This window comes from Polyodon spathula, chromosome 6 (assembly GCF_017654505.1).
Source record: "Polyodon spathula isolate WHYD16114869_AA chromosome 6, ASM1765450v1, whole genome shotgun sequence".
Taxonomy (NCBI): domain Eukaryota; kingdom Metazoa; phylum Chordata; class Actinopteri; order Acipenseriformes; family Polyodontidae; genus Polyodon; species Polyodon spathula.
This window is the reverse complement of record NC_054539.1, coordinates 21,534,458-21,556,452: the sequence shown is the minus strand read 5'-3', so window position 1 is coordinate 21,556,452 and position 21,995 is coordinate 21,534,458. Positions and strand designations below refer to the sequence as shown.

The following is a 21,995-nucleotide window of genomic DNA, read 5'->3' as shown; positions in this document are numbered from 1 at the left end:
ATTCTAGAATTACAATCTCTGTGTTATGTAAAAAAAAAAAAAATGTATGTGTGTGTGTGTGTGTGTGTGTTCACAACTAGGTAAGAACATTGATTCCATTAAAATAAGAACTGTATTTTTACTTGCAAAATGTGTGTCTGTGGTGAACCAATTACAACCCTAGACATAATTAATTCAAAACATAATTAATAAATTTGCCTCGCAGGGAAAACAATCTCTGTTTAAACAGAATCAAATCAATCCTAAGTAACTTAGGTAATTAAGATATATTTTATATATGGAACTTTTTGGCCTAAATGAAAAGTGTGTGTTTTTTTTTTTTAAAATATATATATATAGGACAAAGGAGTTTTAGCTTTACTTCTGGTCTAGCATGGCTGTCAGAGGAAAAGCTTCTCATTAATACTGTCTAAAGCCCCCTTCACGCTGACACTCCTAACTAACTCCCAACTCCTAACCTCCAGGATGTGGGTTGACTCAATTTGACCTGGGATGAGCGAGACAAAATGCTTGACAGACGCTCGTGAGCTGACACAATAACAAACAGCCACGCCTGCGTGAAGGTCCGACAGTTCAGTCCAGAGAAGCTTGGATGGTTGTGTCAGTAACAGGCTGCTTCCGGGGCATTGATAGGCGTATTTTGTTCACTTGCTTCTGTCACCCAGGTGAACCCCGCTTTATCAAAAGCAGTGTGAAATTGAGTAGCCAGGGTAGATTATGCCAATGTGAAAGGGGCTTAAGAGACTGGTTTGAGTCAAATGCCCTATAGAAAGTAGTACTCATCAGGACTCATGCAGTATTATTAGTTGACATGACTTGGGAGTTAATTACTGTACATAAAATATGATGGTGGTTGTGACAGGGTGGCTTAGTGGTTATGTCAGCCAGAATCAGGAACAAGACAAAGGTAGTACTGCAGGTGCAAAGGTACTTGCACGTTTTTATTTTAACACAAAATAAGGTTTAACAAAAACACTTGCTCACAGAGCCAAATAAAACATACAATATCACTATCACAAAATACTATGATCAGGCTGGGCAGTAGCCTTCACTGATCCTATTTATTTTATTCTTATACTCCTCTCGCTCGCTCCTCTGAACACCCACCCAGAGTTCAGAGAGCTGCAGGCTTTTATGCAGGTGACCATCTCCCGATTAGCAACAAATTAATCACTTAATTTCCGGAGATGGCCACCTTCTACACAAGGTTTTTAATTGTGGATGGGGCTTCCCGTTCACGCTGCAAAACAAGCGCTACGGCTTCTCGCCGTCATATTTAATATACACAAAAACAATAACATGGCTACGATGTCTTCTTTACACATAAAACTCATAACAACCCAAAACATAAACAACAAGGCTTTGCCCTGCCCCTTTTTAATAATGTGCAGGGCTCTCTCCTGCTGCCCTGCTACAGAGGTAAACCCATACACATTTTTTCATTTGTGTAGTGAATGATGTGGTCAAAGGTGAAAGGGAATTATTTCTTACTATTCACAATTCCACAAGAAAATTCCCCATACAGATTAGTTTACTAACTATTTATTTTGGTTGATTTGACAGAGAACACATTTTGCTTATACAACTGTAATGAATGTTTTAAATGTATGATTATTAAACAGCTTTTTGAGTTTTCATACAGCAAATAAATAGTCTGTTGGCCTCTGAATTCAAGGAAGCAAATGTGGGTTTATTATGGAGTGCTATAAAGAAATATATTCCTTTGACAAAGGTGTCTATTTCTGACTGCTAAATATGGCTTCATTTTTTTATAAACTGATCAGTTGAAAACATGAATATAAATAAAATGAGCTCTACAGCATATGGCCTCATATGGCTCCTGGACTATAAGGAAAAATCTGACTGGGTATTTTGGACTGGATTTTAAATTGGGCGCTCTTTTCTGGAATTTCATCCCACTGATAACTGGCAACAGTGAAACAAAACCCTTTGTTAAGGATTTTAAAAGACACTCCTTTTTAAATATGTTTCAGCTTGCATTTCCTACCATTTTCTGAATATAGTGGTAATTTTGTTGATGTAGGTTATTAAAAGATTTTTTTAGTAAAATACTAATAGCAACAATATTAATTGTTGTATATGTTGTGTGTGTATATATATAGATGATGAATATGATGTAGAACATGGTGCAGCCTCTCGGCCTTCTCCACCTTCATCACATGTGCTTTCCAAAGATGATCCAGATGCCAACACTAACTTCTCAAACCTACAGATCCCACCTGGAGCACATGCACCTGCCAACACCCCAGCTGAGGTACCTCATTGCACAGGTATGTAATCAAGCCTTTCTTCCAGTACAGAGTAGGTAGGTTGCATTTTAACTAACAGTTACTTTTATTGTTTACTACCTTTTATATCTCTCAAATGCTTACTCCAGTCTGTAATTTACTCTCTAGGTTTTGAACAATCCACCATTTCTAATATTAAACAGTTTGCCCAATTTTAATGTCGCCTCAGATGCACCTTACTTACCGATCTTATCGACTGAGGATCAAGAGGGAAATCTCCTGTTCAGTTTGCAAACCTGTTTGTTTTCACCGAATGTAAACAGATAAGGGCACCTGACCAGTAGGGGTTGCTAAACTATCTTCACATTTATTTTCTAATCTCATGGGAGCAGAAAGGCCAATGTAGCGTTCCCTACCAAAGTCCCCACCAGGACTGCAGCTTTCCACAAGTGGGATTTGAACCACACTTGCATGACACTGTATAAGTGGATGTTTATTTCTATTTTTGGAAAAAAATAACTGGTTTTATCCTTTTAAACACTTTGAAAATACAGTCCTATGACAGAAATAGGAGTTCTGGTTGGAAATCTCCCGACCTGTGAGGGCACAAAATAGTGAAAGGGAAAGTCCTGAAACGGGCTGGCCTGACAGTTCATTTCCAAGGTTGGGAAGTCGTTCAACCTGGATGAAGGTGAGACTCAGTTTAAGGAATGTATTGACCTGGAGGGTAAACAAGGTAGCAGCTGCAAGCAATCAAAGCAGCTGCAATCGTTTGCCAAGGGGTCATTTGTAAAAGCATAAAGGGGCCAGAGAATCGGTAATCTTTTCTTTCGCTTTGGTTACAAAAGCTAACCTCGAAGGACCCATGCAGTGTGCAAAATAAATAATCGTGAGTGTTTGTTTTGTTTGTCTTATAATTGTTACTTGTGTGTTTATAGACGGCTAACACGTTCCGGAGCTGTCGCTGTAGGCCAGCAATAAACCCGGACAACACTTCACCACTGTAGCACGTATTGTACTTCACTACAAGCACTCACTTTGGACCTGTGATCGTGTGTGTGTGTGTGTGTCTAATTGTGTGTGTTAGTACTGTGCTTATCTGCGGGACTGCAACCCTTTTCCCTACAGTGCATTGCACATTGTTGTCGATCAGACCATTGGATTATAAAACCATTAGAAACAAACCATTTCACCTGTACTTTGTTGTCTGTGTTTGTTTCTTGGGATTACTGCACCAGAACTGCACTTGCTATACACCTGCTTGACTAATTACCACTTTGCCACAAGTCCCGTGTCTGACCGCCATGATTTGAACTTTAAAGCTGTCACTGTCATGTATCACATATTTTCTTCTGTTCCTCAATGGAAAGATTCCACACATTCTAAATACAGTTCAGCTAGAGGGATATAATTTAAAGTAAATTTCAACCTTTTTAATAAGATGTTAATTGAGCAATGGCTAAATCAAAACATCCCAGGAAACACAAGCACTTCTGAGTTGTCTACAGTTGCTATAATTAATACAGAGAGAAGTACTGTCAGACAAACTGAAAAACCTACCATCAGTACTACTACAAGTTTGTTCAAGTAAAAGTATACAGTTTTAAAATGCTGTCTTGTACACGTTTTATAGACAAGATCGTTGTTATGGAGGACTATTTATAGAAGCATGCTTATGTGGAAGGACACGTTAAAAAAAAAAAAAAAAAAAAACAAACTTAAATAAATTTGGTTAAAATCAATAAAAATTATAGTTAATTATGCTGTAACATTGACGTATATAAACAATAAGACCCTCTACATCAGGCATTGCCAGGCGTTATACAACCGCTTGGTAGTAATAGCACCCTCGACTTTCTCAGGCCCCATTACCCAAACTCTAGTATAATGCCTTATGTGCAATGCCTTTATATAATATATATATATATATATATTATAGATATATAATATTATATAAAAATATATAATATATATATAATACATTATATTGTGTGTGTGTTTCAACATCCCAGTTAAGAAAATTTATGGGGTCACCTTTTAGGAAAAAGTTTCTTTTAGCAAAACCTTTTTAGAAGAAAATTTTTTGGATGAGGAAAACAGTTAGAAGGAAATATCTGTCTTGTATGTATTTCGAAGCATCACAGAAATCTAAAGCTTCTGATAATCCCAATTTCAACTATTGTTTCTATTAAAGGAGTACAAGACTTATGGTACTGTCACAAGCTCCCTCAGTCTGGAAGAAAGAAATCGGAGATTGACTGACAAAGATATTCAAAGTGAATCAGCTGCAAGTGGGACTGGGGTTTTCATTTCAATTGTAGGTTGAATATTGCATGGTGAAGGTCTCGATCACTTAAAGTTTGCAAAACGACATTTGAATGATAGATATGAATTCTGGTCAAATGTTTTGTGGAGTGATGAAACAAATCAAGCTATTTAGTCATGCTGATAGTCATTACGTTTGGAGAAAGTATAGTGAGGCGTACAAATAAAAGAACACCATACCTACTGATAAAGCATGGCTGTGGTAATATCCTTCAGTTGAGCTGTTTTTCCTCTAATGGTACAGGAAATGTAGTTTTAATACAGGGTAAAATGGAATCCATAGCATTCCAACATGTGTTGGCCAATAATCTGAAACCCTCCGCTACAAAACTTGGTTTAAAGCACAACTGGACGTTCCAACAAAACAACAGTCCACAGTACACATAAAAATCTACTTCAGAATGGTTAAAGAAGAATAAAATGAAGGTTCTGGAATGGCCTAGTCAAAGTGCCGATCTAAGTCCGATTTGAGTGTTTGGTATTAGTTGACGAAGGCTGTGCGCAAGAGAAGTCCTTGGAATTTGAATGAACTGGAACAAATTTGCATTGAATGGTAAAAAAAAAAAAAACTCACTAAAGAATCATGCCAAAAGCTCACTGACAAATATCCTAATTGTTTAAAAGAGGTTATTATTGCTAAAGGTACCTCAACTAGCGATTTAATTTCATTTTCCTTGTCATGTTGTGAATACTTTTATATAAGCAATAAGGCATTGCACATAAGGCATCACACTAGCGTTTGGGTAATGGGGCCTGAGAAAGTTGCGGGTGCTATTACTACCAAACGGTCATATAATGCCTGGCAATGCCTGATGTAGATTTTTCCTGTAATTCTTTGTTTTTGAGAAATTTCTAGAAATCATACATTTGCATTGGGGTATGTAAACTTTTGACTACAAGTGTGTGTGTCCACACACACACACACACACACACACACACACACACACACACACACACACGACCACTGCAAAATTATCAGTTTCTCTGGTTTTACTATTTTTAGGTATGTGTTTGGGTAAAATGAACATTTTTGTTTTATTCTATAAACTACTGACAACATTTATCCCAAATTCCAAATAAAAATATTGTCATTTAGAGCATTTATTTGCAGAAAATGACAACTGGTCAAAATAACAAAAAAGATGCAGTGTTGTCAGACCTCGAATAATGCAAAGAAAATAAGTTCATACTCATTTTTAAACAACACAATACTAATGTTTTAACTTAGGAAGAGTTCAGAAATCAATATTTGGTGAAATAACCCTGATTTTCAAGCACAGCTTTCATGCGTCTTGGCATGCTCTCCATCAGTCTTTCACATTGATGTTGGGTGACTTTATGCCACTCCTGGCGCAAAAATTCAAGCAGCTCGGCTTTGTTTGATGGCTTGTGACCATCCATCTTCCTCTTGATCACATTCCAGAGCTTTTCAATGGGGTTCAGGTCTGGAGATTGGGCTGGCCATGACAGGGTCTTGATCTGGTGGTCCTCCATCCACACCTTGATTGACCTGGCTGTGTGGCATGGAGCATTGACCTGCTGGAAAAACCAATCCTCAGAGTTGGGGAACATTGTCAGAGCAGAAGGAAGCAAGTTTTCTTCCAGGACAACCTTGTACTTGGCTTGATTCATGCGTCCTTCACAAAGACAAATCTGCCCAATTCCAGCCTTGCTGAAGCACCCCCAGATGAGTCAAATTTTCAGCTTTGCCCAACACCTGGTCGTCTAATTGTTAGACGGAGACCTGGAGAGGCCTACAAGCCACAGTGTCTCGCACCCACTGTGAAATGTGGTGGAGGATCGGTGATGATCTGGGGGTGCTTCAGCAAGGCTGGAATCGGGCAGCTTTAGCATGAATCAAGCCAAGTACAAGGTTGTCCTGGAAGAAAAATTGCTTCCTTCTGCTCTGACAATTTTGTCTGTCAGACAGAAAGTTATGAGATCTGGGATCCTGTGCAATCTGGCACAAATTAACCCCTGATGGTATCCAACTATGAGTATAACGTAAGGCAGTGGTTTTCAGTTGCATTCTCTGGCAGGCCAGGTAAGGCAATGTCCAAACCTTAGGGGGGCGACGGGGCGTTCGTGATGTGTGTGTACCAGTGGAGGGGTTGTTTTAAGCGTTTATGAAAATCTGACTATCCACTCACAGTTTACATAGCAGAATGTTTGTTTCAATACTACACTTGCACCAATTAATTTACTAATACATTTTAGAAATAACTATTTATAATGACACAATGTCTGATTGCCATTTAATTCTAAAAATAGAAAGCAAATGTATTTTCCTGAAAATATTAAAACAACATCTTGCAAACAAATTGTACAAGCCCACAAATGCTATTTACCTAAAATTTTATTTTGGAAAATGACTTTGCAGCAAGCTTAAATAAAACAAAATAATAAAAGCATGTCAATTATTAATCGCTTTGTTTATGTTGCATAAGTATCAAGTGCCTGATTTAAAAATACATGTATAGCACTGTGTCTAATATGTATCAACATGTTCTAACTCCAATGTGTTTAAATATCAGTGAAAGGTTTTTAACTTAAATACATGGCATGACAGTAAACAGAGGCAAAGTGAACCTAAGTGCATATATTTAACATGCCATCTTTTGACAGGTGGCAGGTGCATTTCTTACTGTTGGCAAACAGTTGTGTTCATTTATTTATTTTTTTTAAGCCCAAATAAAAGACCTTTTGACAGGCTCAGTTTTTTTTAGCTAATTTACTGTGCTTCAATAGTTTTTTGTCTTATTTTCTCTTGCTGTTTGTTGTTTTGTCTGTGTCTCTCGCTGCCTCGGTCTATTGATGCTGAATCACACTTTACATCTCAAATGTGTATGTTTTAAAAGAAAAAGCGTAATTTGTGGTTCTAGGTAACCAAACTAGCGGTGTTTACCCAGTAAGTCAGCGGAGGGAGACTTTAAGGATAGATAAGAGTAATTATTATTTTGATAACTTAAACAGTAAACTGGAAAGTATTATTCACCACTGGGCTATGGAATATACTGATGTGAATAGGAATGAGAGTTTATTGATAAAGGGTAGCTTGCATACAGAGTGAGTTGTAAACAAGGAAGGAGAAGGATTATTACCAGATAAAGTGCAGTGATCACTTGTTCCTCTATTATAGCATGTTGCCAAAAACAAAAAGCTTGTTAGGGAACACAAATGCCCTGTACATATCGACGGCCTTTCAATCTTGCGTATCTGCAATTTGAATCTTCATTTGAATAACACTGTCGTATGGTAATCAAAAGGGTAACTTGTCTGAATACCTTTGGTGCCACTATATAGAATATACATGTGTAGTAGCTTGTTGCACAGTCCAGAACAGCTGGTTTACAGTGGTACGACGAAAGGGCAGAATGACTGCCCACAAGCTGTTTTGCCAGAAGTAAGCTTTGTAGATGCACTGTTCCCTTTCAAGTTCGAAATGTAACCATCTCATTGGTGATCAGTAGACTCTGGGCAGCTGTTTTCCATCAAGGGACTGTTCTCGCTGAACTACTGCAGGAACGTTCGGCGCCACCCCCATGGGGCTGCAAGTGCAGATTGGCCACAGAATGCCATACTGTACTTCGCCGCCTCCTGAGGAGGTGGCTGAACAGGAGCTGATGTTCCCATCTGAGGATGTGGAGTCAGACAGCACATCCCCTGCAGTTAAGCTCTCCCTCCATTGCAGCTTAGCTAGTGCCTTGGCCTACAGCAGGGGAAACAAGGCAATCAATTTGACGATGAGCCTGCCGCCTCTCCCAAATCCCCGTTCACCTAGATTTCTTATATGAAATCCAGTTTTCCTGGGACCATAAGGCAACACCATCTTTTTCCTGTCCGATTGAATTCCCTATGACTGCATGATGTGGAGAAGCTGGGCCTCAGGCAGTTTGCAGGCAGTTTACCTGGCCTTGTAGAATTTGTTGCAGGAGGTAACAGACATATTCTTGTCCGTACAGACAACGCAACAGTGGTGCCGTACATCACCCAGTCTCTCTTGTGTAGTCCGTGAGCTTTTGCCAGGGGTGCACTATAAACTCTGAGTGCATCTGCCTGGGATGACGAACTGGATGCCAGACCTCAAGGGGAGTCCTTAGCAACTCTGAGTGGAGGCTTCACCCTGAGGTGGTAAGCCTCTTTGGGAGATGTTCAGGAGAGCAGAGATAGACCTCTTTGCCTCCCAGGAATCAACCCACGGTCCCCTCTTCGCCTCTGGTTCTCCATAATAGGAGGCAGGGACCCTCTGGCAGTAGATGCCTTTGCACATCAGTGGCTGAGGCATCTGTTATGTGGCTTCCCACCACTCGTCCTGCTCCCATTGTGTGGGGGGGGGGGGGGGGGGACGACAGGCAGGACTTGATCAATGTGCTCGTAGTAGCCCCATTTCGGCCCAGGACATCCTGATTTAGCACCTGTGGCTAGCCATGGAGACTACCGACTTGCCGTGACCTGCTCAGTCAGGCACGGAGGACATGGCATCCTGACCCATCAAGCTTGCAGCTCTGCGTCTGGCTAGCAAACTTGCCCCCTCCAGAAAAGCTCACTGGCCATTCCACCAGGGGCATGGCAGTTTGATGGGCTTTATTCCAGGGTGCATCTGTCAAAGACGTATGCAATGCAGCGGTGTGGGCTACTCCCCATACTGTCACTAAGGTCTTTAGACTTAATGTTGTGGATCCTCAAAACCCTTGTTTTGGAACGAGTGGCTTCCCAGTCGACGCTTACAACACAGGCATAGAAGAGAGTTTCTCCCTCAATATTTTCAACCTAGCTAACTACTGGGGTTCCGAATGGTAACGCACAGGACCGTCTCTTGGCTTAGCCTTGTAGCATTCCCGTCCTAAGGCAATCTTGCCGTTGCGATGGCTTGGACATACTGACCGATTTGTTAATGGCTGCATTTTGTACTTGAAAGGGAACATTAGATTGTCATAACCCTGGTTCCCTAAAATATAAATGTAACCATTAACCTTTGCTGCATCCTTGATTACAGCAGGCTTGAAGGAAAAATTCTGCCAAGATCTGTGAGCGCAGTCCTTTTGATACCTCAGGGGCGGTGTCATGATTGTGTCATAGGCTCGGTGAGCAGCTTTGGTATACAATATTCAGGATTCGGGTCTTTAGGCGGTAAACACCCATTCAATAGTGGTTACATTTCTATTTCAGGGTTATGATAACCTAACGTTTTCAAACTTTTGTATAGTTATTTTAGGATGTAAAATGTATTGCATTGTCTGATGGGCGTTTTCTGATGATGCTTTTTAGCAGTCAAGAAAAGTCTGTTGGTTGTATCACACTGGTAACATTTGTCTAGTTTAACACAATTTGATTAACACTATTCACTAATGTTACCTTAAGGTAGTTAAGATTTAATGTTTTGCTCTGTAAATAATTTGTTTTTAAATCGGTATTGTACTTATGTCTCAACAATTTGTACTGTTTTATTTTCTATAGGTGAGCCTAGTAACCCAGTTCAACCTGTTCCACGAAACATCCCTGTGGTAGATCCCTCATTGCTCAATGCAGTGCAACAGGGTAAGACTAAGGGCTAGATTTGTGAGACATATGACCTTGTTTTACCTGGCGCTACTGCAACCAGCAGTGTTCTATAAATACATATTTTGACATTTGATTATTTATAACATACTTATCTCCAAAGCAAATTGGTGGATTTTAAATGTATCTAACTTTGTTACCAGGATTTGAAATATAATTTTACAGTTTAAAAATACAATCTGAGCAGGTGTTAACATGGTCCTTCACATCCCCACAGTTCCAGTGTACCAGTACTGTGATGACATTGTTTGAAAACTGTAAAAATGTTCTAGTGTAAATTCTGAAATCAAAATGCATTAGTTATATAATTCTACTAAACACGTCATACTGGATTGAAAACTGTTAATTTGGATTCACTTCCCCATAAGAAAGGCTTAGCAGCCAAACCCATAACAGTTTCTCCATTATTTATTCAAAATTGTTTGACTGAATTATTTGAATGATAAATTACAAAAGTAATTGCACAGCTCACTGCCAACATCTGCATTTATTTTAAGTTGGTGTTAAGATTCTACACTAGGTTTTGGCGTATCTTTATTTTGAGGACGGGCTGGTAGTAGTAGGTCTCTTGCAAAGTCTTAGTCCCTTGTCTAATGTGTATTCATTGTATAGCTTCAATTCTTCAATTATTTAGGGAATAATTTGTTTTACACAGTATGGTGAACTTGTTTTTTTGATATGTAGTTTTAATTTGAATTTGGGCTTAACCCCTAGTAATAAATTAAACCACTTGTTTTTATTATGAGTTACCAAAATGAAAAGGTGGAAGATGCATTGCAAGCCCAGCCACATAAAAAGCTGCTGCTAGTGAAATTAAAATCATGCGTGGCAAAACTGGTGTAAAATATGTTTTTTATTTCTCCAACAAGTAAGTTACACACATAAAATATTTCTTTATACCATTGTAACCAAAAGGATATGAATCAGTTGTGTAGCTATATTTGTGTGTGAAAGTCAGAAAGTACCTTTTCAATTGGAAAAGATGTCAATAAACCAAGTAATTTTGTAATAATTGTAATTTTAGTCTTAAGGGGTACTCAAACCGGACATGGCTCACGTGAAGCGACAGAGGGAAGCGGCACTGCAGAGTGGCGCGCAGGAGATAAAATATTTTCAACTTTCACCACGCCGTGATGTAAATTGCCAGCAGCCAATCAGGGAAAAGTAGGACGCTCCTTTGCGAGGAAGAAATACATTTTTTTTTTTTTTTGATGCTAGGATGGCAGTAGTTGCATTTTTTAATCATGTGCATACGATAACGCTCAAATATCAATGTATAATGATGCCTTTAGTTCACACACTTTCCCTATACCCAGCAAACCAGACAAAACTCACAAAGAAAATCTCAGTTTTTAAAAGCAACATGTTTTTATTTTATTTTAAACACAATTGCCTGATATGTGGGGTAATATCCTGATGGGTGGGGGTGGGGGGATTAGGTTTTATAAAAAAGAATGTTTCGCTCCTCATTACTTGCATGTAACCGTGACATAACAAGAGACCCCCGCTGACTTTTCCCTACCGTGTTCGGTGTGAACAGTGGTCTGCGGCAACTGCAAAGCGGCACGCAATGAGGCGGCATACATGCCTCATTCGGTGTGAACGCCCCTTTGGTCTACAGAAATATGTTGCAATCAATATCCAGTTGTGTCTTCATATTTTGGTTATCTTGGTAGTTCTATTACAATCTTGATAGAGTGGGAATGCAGTTTTACATGGTGATTAAAATTATTATTTGTACACTAGTTAACTCTAGTCCCTTAAAATAGGCTGTAAATGCATCTGCTATGGCTTGTAAATATACTTCTAGTCTACTTCTCCTGATTTGCCACCTTCCTGGAAATTTTTTTGACTAGATGAAAGATCTAACTGTACTAGTACTGTAGTAATAATATGGTCATTCCTAAATGCTATATTCATTTCAAACTTTGAAAGTTTGCTTTACAGTCAATGCCACATTGTTTTAACCTCAGGCCATATCAATGATACACTGCACGCTTTGAGATTCTGTCTTTACAGTAGGTACAGTAGTCAGCTGTGGTGATGTAATGTTAGTCAAGTTCCATTTCCATTAAGTATATTTTCACAATGGAAGCTGTTTGATTAAACGTAGAAGGGGATTCATGACGCTAATTCTTTGTGTCTGCAGAAGATACTGTATATAGTACTGCTGCCTGGTTCACCGGACTGCTGGAGTATTCTAGTTAAAGAAGAGCCCAATCTGAAACAGATTACTATTTCCAATTTGTATCTTTACAGGGGAGGTCCGTCTGACACCAGAAGATAATACTAGGGCTCAGAAGTACTGCAAATATGCTGGAAGTGCTCTACAGTATGAAGATGTAGGCACGGCTGTACAGAATCTACAGAAAGCACTCAAGTTACTCACTACAGGCAAAGAATGAAGCCTTTGTCTTCAGTGTCAGTATCTGGCCAAAAGAACTAAGAGCCCATTACTCCACCCTCAGCTGTATCAGAAGAATGCAATTCTATTGAAGCCCTCAAATTGTAAACGACAATGAAAGCTGTGTCTCCATATCGGACTCCTACTGTAATATTAATCAGCAGTCATGTTACTTTTCCACAAAATGGAAAGAGAGCTGTTTAGAAGTCATGTATTAGCTTTTAGGTTATTGATGTTAATAGCTATGAATATTCTCTATAGAATAATAAACTAAATAGGAAAGACAAAAGTGTAACACAGAAAATCCATTTATTCTGCATGTCCATTTGCTGATGAGTTAACTTCCTCTTTACTAAAACTGCCAAAAAAATAAATAAATTTGATTTATCATATGTCCTTAGGTAAATCTAATGTTTTTCTGTTTGCATAATTACATTTTTTGAAGTGTTTCAAAATGTCATTTGTGTGGTGGCTGGTTTCAGTTACATCTGTATCATATGTTTTGTATTTATGAACATATTTTTATTAAACACATGTCATCAGATCTGGTTATTTAGAAAATTCCTTAATTTTCTTTAAGCAATTAAGGTTTTTCAGGGGGTGATAGCTTAATGCACATTGTGAGTTTGCTCAGCTTGCTGTATGCTGCTGACATGACAGTTCATAGCGTTTCCTCTGACTTGGTTGGAAAAGCCACAAGATTTGTGGAGGTAAGGAAAGAAAACCTAGGAAGATGATGTGGAAAACAGAATAGTTGAACAACTGGCAGGCATTGCTATAGGTTTTTTTTTTTTTTTTTTATAGTTCTGCGTACATTAACAGTATGTCCATGATGCAGCTGATTAGAACTGGCACAGGCTGTGCAAAAACTAATATTTAACGGTATCTACTAACTGGCTTTTCACCAAGCGAGGCCTGTATACTGATCAGTGAGAGATGGTGGAACTGCTTATACCTATGTATACAGTATCACATTTACATTCACATCTGTACTCAATTTTGAGTTTATTTCGGCACTGACGGGATATGTGCGTTGTACGTTGCAAATATAACTTGTTTTCTCACAAGAGTTGATGAGAACACTGTTCTCACCAGATCTTGTTAAACCTGAGTAACCTGTTTTGGCTTTACTGTGACGTACAGTGAATCAATATTGTAAACACATCTCAAGCACCCAAGAGTATTGTGATTTTGCAATAATTTTCCTGTCTGGCACAAAGTGGAAAATCAAGTACCGGTAATGAGGTGAACTCAATTATGTAAGCTTTCCCTTCAGTGCAGAAAGTTAATCCGGTAAACATGCTCAGGTAAAGACAGTTTACTCATCTGAATAGACATAGCAATTGGTCACGTAGTCCATGAAAAGCATTGATTAAAACATTTTAGAAGAAAAAACTTGATACAACCTAAATTTAACAGTTACTGATAAGTGAACTTTTGGGTTTGGATTTTTATTTAGACTTTTCAAATTTATTGTCTCTAATATTGTAACGATGACAAGTTTAATCCGATCTGTTCAAATTATAGGTCTTCCAGAGACAGAAAGAGAGAAATAAAAAGCCGCTGCCTCTTGTGAGATGGTGCAGCAGATCAGGTAAAAACTGAAGCATGATCGAAATACAGATGTGGAAAAGGAACAATGCCTCGTTGAAGAGGATCATTCACCAATATGTACAGAATAACAGAAAATATAAACCATAAAGACAGTAATTTTAGAAATCTAATCATCTTTTCTAGCAATATACTGTCTTACTGTAAATACTGTAGTAGTCAGAGATTGTGATTTGAAAATGTTCTGAAACTGACTATAGAACCCTGTGTGGTTTCAGGTCAGTGTTTCAGTTTTAAGTGTATGCCATTCAAAATATATATTTTATCACACCACCAAACTTTTTTCTCAGCAGTATAATTGTAATAATACGTAGATGTTTTGGCAAAATGTTTTGGTGCTAGTTTTACAAGATCAGTTTAAAAAGGTAGCATTCTATTCAGCTTGGCAGCAAAAATATTGATCATGTTTAAAGACCTATTGGGGGGGGGGGGGGGGGGGGATAAAATAAGGCCAAATAAATACATCCTACCAAAACTATCCCAGTTCATGTGCTTATTAGAAAATGTACTGATAAATCTGCAGTAGGTCTGTCTTGTAAAAGAACCCATTGCTTTATTAATAAAATTTGAAGAAAGCTAATGGTTTCTTTAGTAGATTGTGTATAATGTACAAACAGTATGAGAGACCGTACTATCCATGGTATTAACTTTTTCATTTAAATGCCACACAATACGGGTAAAATTGCTTTGCTGTATCTGTTTGGTATGCAAAAGAAACCAGGACAAATCCATACAATAAGCAAAAAGATCAAATGATCTAATACATTTTGAGATCAATTACTATAGAGATTGTTCAATGGCTGCTACATCCCATTCATGTATGTTATATCACTGAGGCCTTAAATGTCAAATATACTACAATTTCTAATACAACTTGATATATGTGTGAAGTATTAAAAGGATCTTAACGTATTTTTCTTGTTGTTTTTGTACCTTTTGTTTGTGGCACCACTGTAGCATAAACTATAAAAAGTTATTGGTTGTTCACCCGGTAGAGGAGTCAAGGAAGTTGAAAGTTTATGTGAAACATTGGTGAGAAGCAGCCAGTACATCAACATGCTAAGAAAGACATTTCTTTCTTTCTTTCTTTATTTTAAATAAGTTAATATGCCATGTGTCCCAATATCAGAAACTATTTTGCAGAGTTTTAGTAGCTATGAATGAGATGACATCGTTATAAGAGTAAGAGACAACCATTACACATACACTGAGAGCCCTATTGAGGCCATATGGGTGCTTTTTAAACTTTTTTTAAATTTTAGTCACCATGATGTCATGACTGAGCAAGTAAGTGGTAAAAAGCCAGTCTAAAATGTTGGTCAAGTTACAGTGACTGATACCATTTTACTCTTTGCCATAACTACATCATACTAAAACTAAATCCATAAAAACTAGTTTTAAAGCCGCAGTATTAAGACATGCCACTGATTAAATCATTAAACAACTCTGAAGAGGGGAGTTGGAAACAGTTTCAGAAATATGATTTTATACTGTATTAGAAACCGGTAATCTTAAAATTGTAGCTTCATTGGTTTATTTATGATATACGTTGTGGGAGTCAATCTTCAAATAAAAGGGGTAATAAGCAAGCGTTTGTGAAAGGCATTCCATTAGCAATACAACATTCTTGCATGTCAGTTATTTTTTTATATAAATTGGGTATTTTAAATACTCTATCCTGATTAGTCAAAACAGGTCACATAGGGGTGTTGATATTACAGCATATCACCATAGGTCGGCACTTTTTTTTCAAAAAACGGACAAATCACTGGCAGATATCTATACCACTAATTTAAAAACAAAAACGGCATTGGGATTTATCGCAATAAACATGACCGATGAGATTTATGTAAATGTTGAACTTTTGGGAACGTGTACATCAGATTCATTATGAATCTAAATTGGACACCAATGATTAATTATGGTGAAAAAAAAGCAAAAGCAAGTATTCAAATAAATTCAAAACTCGCCGTTCTGATTGCTCTGTTCCTTCTCCCTGATCTACGGAGTTTCCCTGTCCCACTTTGAAAATAAATAGTTTAAAAAATATGTCCTTCAGCTTTCAGCTTTTCACAAAAGACATGGGTGTTAAAAGATGTTCTGTTGCCATTGCTCTCGCTGTCCGTTCTTCGGTCTGCCTGCCTGCTGCTACTGGACCCACCCCCCTGCGCAGCTGTGTGATCTGATGCTGAACATTTATAAATTCATCTCGACAGTTCCTGCGATACCTTTTAAATGTACCCAGGTACAATGATATCATGTTTGCTGCTGTGCCCTGCATTGTTTTAAATTGTTTCTTAACACTGATCCAGTAGCTCTCCACGTTACAAAGCTGTAAACTGCAAAGTCAGTTTGATAAGTAACCAGGTATTCCACGCAAATAACGTCTTTCTCGCCACTGTGAAGCTGTAGCACAAATCTGGTATGGATATCTCCGTATACTAAAGCCGGGCATACACTGCACGATTTTTGCAATCTGGAGACGCAGCGCCACTCACACTTACCGACTGAACTACGATTTCTCACTGTAGATCGGGGATTGCAAGCTACACACACTGCATGAGATATCTTGTCGCGGACTGCGCCTATTTACATTGCAGAATTGTAGACTCAAGCGTGGAGGCGATCGCTGTTGTCTGTGCATTGTTTTGCACAGAAAAAAAGAAAACGCAGAGAAGATCCATTTGGACGCGCAATTGGCTTAATAGACGTGGCCAGTACGGACTGATGATGCAACCTGAGTTGAGGTGCAACCAAAATAATAAAATCAAATCTGTTCAAAAAGTGCAACACTCGCTTGTAGTATTTAAAAGACTGGCGTGGGTCATTGACCGTCATGCGATATTCATCAAAATACCACATTCTAATGAAAAATTTGAAGACTTTTAAGCTAAATATTTTGTACTATAAGCGAGTGTTGCGTTTTTTAACATACTAGAATACAACTTTAGTAGTAGGCTACTACAAGCTTGTCATAGGTATAAATATGCAACAACGTAATCTACATTCTCTCTATTTCTCACAAACACACAGACGAACACCCATCCTCCTCATATTTTGAATAAATTAGCAATACAAGCATACAGGAGGGGTTTGACAGGGATATCGAATACGAGTGACTGTAGAAATTAATTGCCAGGAGAGCACACACTACCAAACACAGTATCTGCTTCGGCATTAACATGTTATAACAATTATTTACTTACCAGGTACCTTCAATGAGCGAGCATGACAGGAAATGTCACTTATATTGGAAGGGCACAACATTTCTCTTCGTCGCTACTGTTGCTAGCTTGTCCTATTGGCTGCTGGCAGCATTCGTCAAGAAATCTGCCCGTAGCCCCTCACACATTTCACGAATTGCTTTGTCGGGGACTAAAGTTTTCTGACATGTTAGATATTTGTCGGGACGTCGTAAGAGCGTCGGGAGATCGCAGAAGCTATTAACGGGGGCATCATAGGCCCTCCCACAGTTATAGACCATTTTGTCCCAGATTTTAAGAAATTAGTCGCCGACTCCTCAGCTCGTCGTCGATCATCAAAAATCGTGCAGTGTAAGCCCGGATAACAAAGGCTGATTTAAAATAAAAAATAAAAAAACGCACTCTTACCTGATACTATTGCAGGTCTTGTGAGGAAGGGTCTGCTTGATTTAAAGGCAGTCTTATTTGTGCTGCGTGATTTAACGGTAGACTCATTTGTGTTGTGCCCTGATGAAATTAATATATTCATATAACGAATATGAATATGTACGAATAAAAACGGCACGTTCAATGGCAATGTTCAATTCAACATCTGAAATTATTTTTTAATTAATGCATTTTTTTTTTTTTATGTTTTAAGGGACTATTTTCAAAGGTCAGGCACAGGTGGAAGGATATTTAATAAAAATTACATGTTTTTTTTGTTTGTTTGTTTGTTTTCCAGACATCATTTTCTCTTAGAAAATATTTAAAGGTAGGGTGAAAGGTTGTAAATGGATTGGAGGAGTGTAGTTAATAGTTTAAAGCATATGATATATATTATATAGCATGCTTGCAGTAAAAATTGAAAAAATAGCAATGAAAATTACACTCAGTATGAAGCGAATTACAATTTGTGAAAACTAAAATATTAATTGGTGAGATTTATTTAATCTATGAAAGTTAGTACAATAATGGTTATACCATTTAAAATTTCAGTTGTTAGTAACATGTTTAACTTTCAATAATTAAAAACATCTTGGAAAGATTTTGGCAGCTTAAAGCCACTATGACAAAATCAAGCTTTGTTCTGTGCAATTTTGTAACCAGAGCTCAGGGCCAGTTTACAAAGGTCTCATCTGAGCAACACTTCTAAATAATTAGGCAGTAACACAACCCATAATGGGTATTACCTGATAGATAATTGACCACAGCAACAGTTAAATGTCCCAAGGGAAGTGTCCCAGTTACTTTTGGCTGGTACAATACAGCTCTGCTTGTTATATGAAGTTTAATAAAAACGAATACAGTATGTACCCCTCAACAGCACCATGTTTGTTGAAGGGTTGTGTAGTATCTAATAGGTGATTAATATACAACACACGATATAAAAAAAAAAAAAAAAAAAAAACATTATTACAAAACATTGAAATAGAACTGATGCATAGATGTTTATTTGTTTCTGTCCTAATTGTGTTCTGTAATTTGGCAATATTTCTGGGTTTTTCTTTTTGTTTGTTATTTTTTGTACCAATGGTGTGTTCTTTGTAAATCGCTCTGTGTATGTGTAGGCCACATAAACTAAGTGAAGCTATGTTTCCATGCAATCCCTTTAGCTACACATTGTGCATCTGGTTCAGCGTGGCTTGATGGAGTCTTCTATTACAGCACATTTTGCACTCTGGCAAGGTGTAATGCAGAAGTCATTGGTCCCATTATTGGGATACCTAATTTTGGTGCAAGTGTTTCCAAAGCCTATTAATTAGTTGGAATGTAAGTCTCAGTGTCCAAGAAACATCTGAAAAAACACATCTTTTCCAAGCACAACTCGGGTAAAAAGAAAAAAGAAATTGCTATTACTTATCATTGTTGCATAATTTACAGCAATAGGAAAACCATGTTACTGAACATCCTTATTCAGCCCTGGATAAGCTGGTTTCAACTTCAACAGCATGCATGTAATAAGCACTTCAGGTAGTGCAGCTGTGAAGAATCACCTAATGTCTGATAGCAACAAGAAAACTCAAATCCAGTGGTGGTATAGCCACGTGGTCTGGTGATCGATGGCAAAGGCTTGTATGGTCAGACGAATCACTCTTCTCACTTTCTGTAAAGTGTGTGCAAGGGTGAAATGCTCAACAAAAGTGCTGGTACTTGCATGCACAGCCGGGTGTAAACTTAAAAGAAATTAGACAGTTTGAGTGCCAATGAATAAATACTTTATTATATATATATATATATATATATATATATATATATATATATATATATATATATATATATATATATATATATATATATATATATATATATCGGTACATGAAACATTTATGAATACAAAATAAGCCTTAAAAAATAACTGATCAATTATAACCAATTCACCATAAACAAGGAAGCTGAAAATACTGAGAGTTGTATCCTGTGCATGTATCACTGTCATCTACTGTAATATAACACTTCACAAGCATTAAGAAATATTACACTATGCAGTAACTGCTGTACAGAGGGAGTTTTGTTTCAAGATATCTTTAAAAAAAAAAGATGTTATAAAAAAAATTCTGCTATAAAAAAAATTATACAAAAAGGTCCAAGTCAAATAATGCACAATAGGGGCTATAATACCCCTCAAATTGTTTATGTAACAGGCACTACTACTACTAATGATGTACTGAACATTTTAATCTCCATTGTATTCTCAGCAATCATCCCCATACTTTCCAGACCCTGGGTACTCCCCTACAACAGGACCTGGCCGTGCTACAATGATAGCCTTGGATTAGAACATACTGTATATGTCTGTTTCTGTGATGTATACTTTAGTTATTACTTATCCTACAATAATATAGTCTGTGTTTGTGTTGTGTTTCTGCATAGATTAATTACCATGACCTGTTCCATAAAAATATTTTCCAGGCAGAAACAGTATAAAAGTAGACTAGGATCACAACAAAACAAAATGTTGATCATTATACTTAACATGTACCTTGCAAGTTTGGCCCGTGTTTGAAAAGTCTGAAGCACACCTACATCTGTATCCCAATTCTGACTCGCTTAGCAAAATGTGAAGCAGCACTTTGTTGATCCTGTTTTTTTAATTTTAATCCCTACTGTCTCGCACATCACTTGCCATTTTAGAAACTTTCATGCAGATTCTGGAAATGTGGTAAATCGATGCAAGGCAAAACGCGTTATAATTATTTCTAATGTTTATCAACTTGGTAATTTACAGAGAACACTGATGTGGCTTTTTGCCTTCAAATTCATGTGCAGCCATGTTCATTTCGAATACTTGAGGTAGTTTCTCCACCTCACTAAATGTGCACAAACAGGGCTAGACAGTTGTGAATGGCGGCCACGCTGCTGTCCGACAGGTAGGCTTGCATTGTAAGGGAATCCAGCTGGAGACCCAAGTAAACCATACTTTGCACTGGTATTAATTGGTTTTTGGCATCGGTTAGGGTGAGACCCAGTTTCGCCAGATGCTCTGTCACGGTCACCATGTGGGCCACTGTTCCTTCCTGTGACTGGAAGCAGATCAACCAGTGGTCCAGGTAGTTCAACACCCTGATCTCTTGCAGTTGCAAGGGGGCTAAGATGGCATCCACGCACTTTGAGATGTGAAAATACGTGTACTTTTAAGTCCACAGTGGTAAACCAGTTGGCCGGACAGAATGGAGGATGTGCCGATGCGTGACCATCTGGAACTTCCTCTCCCTCAAGAACCTGTTGAGGTGTCTCAGGTCTAGGAAATGGGGCAAAGGCCCCTCTCCTTTTTTGGCACTAGAAAGTATCTCGAATAGAACTCCTCTTCTTGAAAGGTGTGTCCTATGAGGCGGATGGCTTGCTTGAGAAGTAACGTTTTTACTTCTTCCCTTAGGGTCAATACCTATATACGGTTGCTCATGGGGATTGGAACTGTCCGGGTCACTCTCTTTGTCACAGGCGGACCCCAGCATCTCATCCTCCATCCTGTTCCTTCTCGCTTATCACCTCATCTCGCTCTGAGACATCTCCGACCACCGGTGAGGGCTGGGTCGGTATCGGGGCATGTGCCGGAGGCAGTGTTGGGGCAGGAGCAGGGGGAAGAGCCTGCTGCCTGACCATCTGGCTTTTCAGGTCCGAGATGTCCTTGGCCTGCCTACTGTGCCTTGTCTGTTCACAGGGTATTCTCTGTGACGGGCTCAAAGGCAGGTGGAGGATGGGGGACGATGGGGCTCCCAAAGCTGCAGAGTTCTCGGCTGAGCTGGCTAATGAAGCCACTCCTGTAAACTCTGCGAGCCTCCTGCGCAAGATCCGAGGCTGGGACGCTGGGCAGATTAAGCAGAATGTCTCATCTCCTAAGGCGAAGGAGGCGTGCTGCATCCCCAAGCACCTAACACACAGGATGTGTTTGTCCTGTGGGGGAAGTATCCCTCCACAGGACGTGCAAGGGTGGAACTTGGACATCTGAACCACTGAGTGGGCGGGCCAAGTCAGCCCAGCAGCATCGACTGTGGCACAGCCGGGTCCCGATGGAGGAAAGCGCCTCTCGTTTCTCTCTTTGTTTGCAGATTTTTTTAAGCTGCAAAAAGCAGAGGGAAAAAACCACAGACAGCAGATGCTGTAGGTTAAGAAAGCAGACTACAGTCGGCAAGTGATGTAGGCTATATATATATATATATATAA

The 21,995-nt window shown here is 38.6% G+C and overlaps 1 protein-coding gene across 2 annotated transcripts in view; it reads left to right on the top strand.

Annotated features, from left to right (window-relative positions):
* The window catches only part of vta1 (vesicle (multivesicular body) trafficking 1), a 60,888-nt gene extending 46,308 nt beyond the window's left edge, over nt 1-14,580 (top strand). Inside the window, exons 6-8 of one of the 2 annotated variants that reach the window (XM_041252523.1) lie at nt 2,124-2,291; nt 10,032-10,112; nt 12,393-14,580. In XM_041252523.1, the coding sequence (XP_041108457.1) occupies nt 2,124-2,291; nt 10,032-10,112; nt 12,393-12,538 (395 nt within the window). In that variant the 3' untranslated portion in view covers nt 12,539-14,580. The remainder of the gene's footprint in view (nt 1-2,123; nt 2,292-10,031; nt 10,113-12,392) is intronic. The other variant, XM_041252524.1, reaches the window with a different exon arrangement.
* Nucleotides 14,581-21,995: the final 7,415 nt, after the last annotated feature.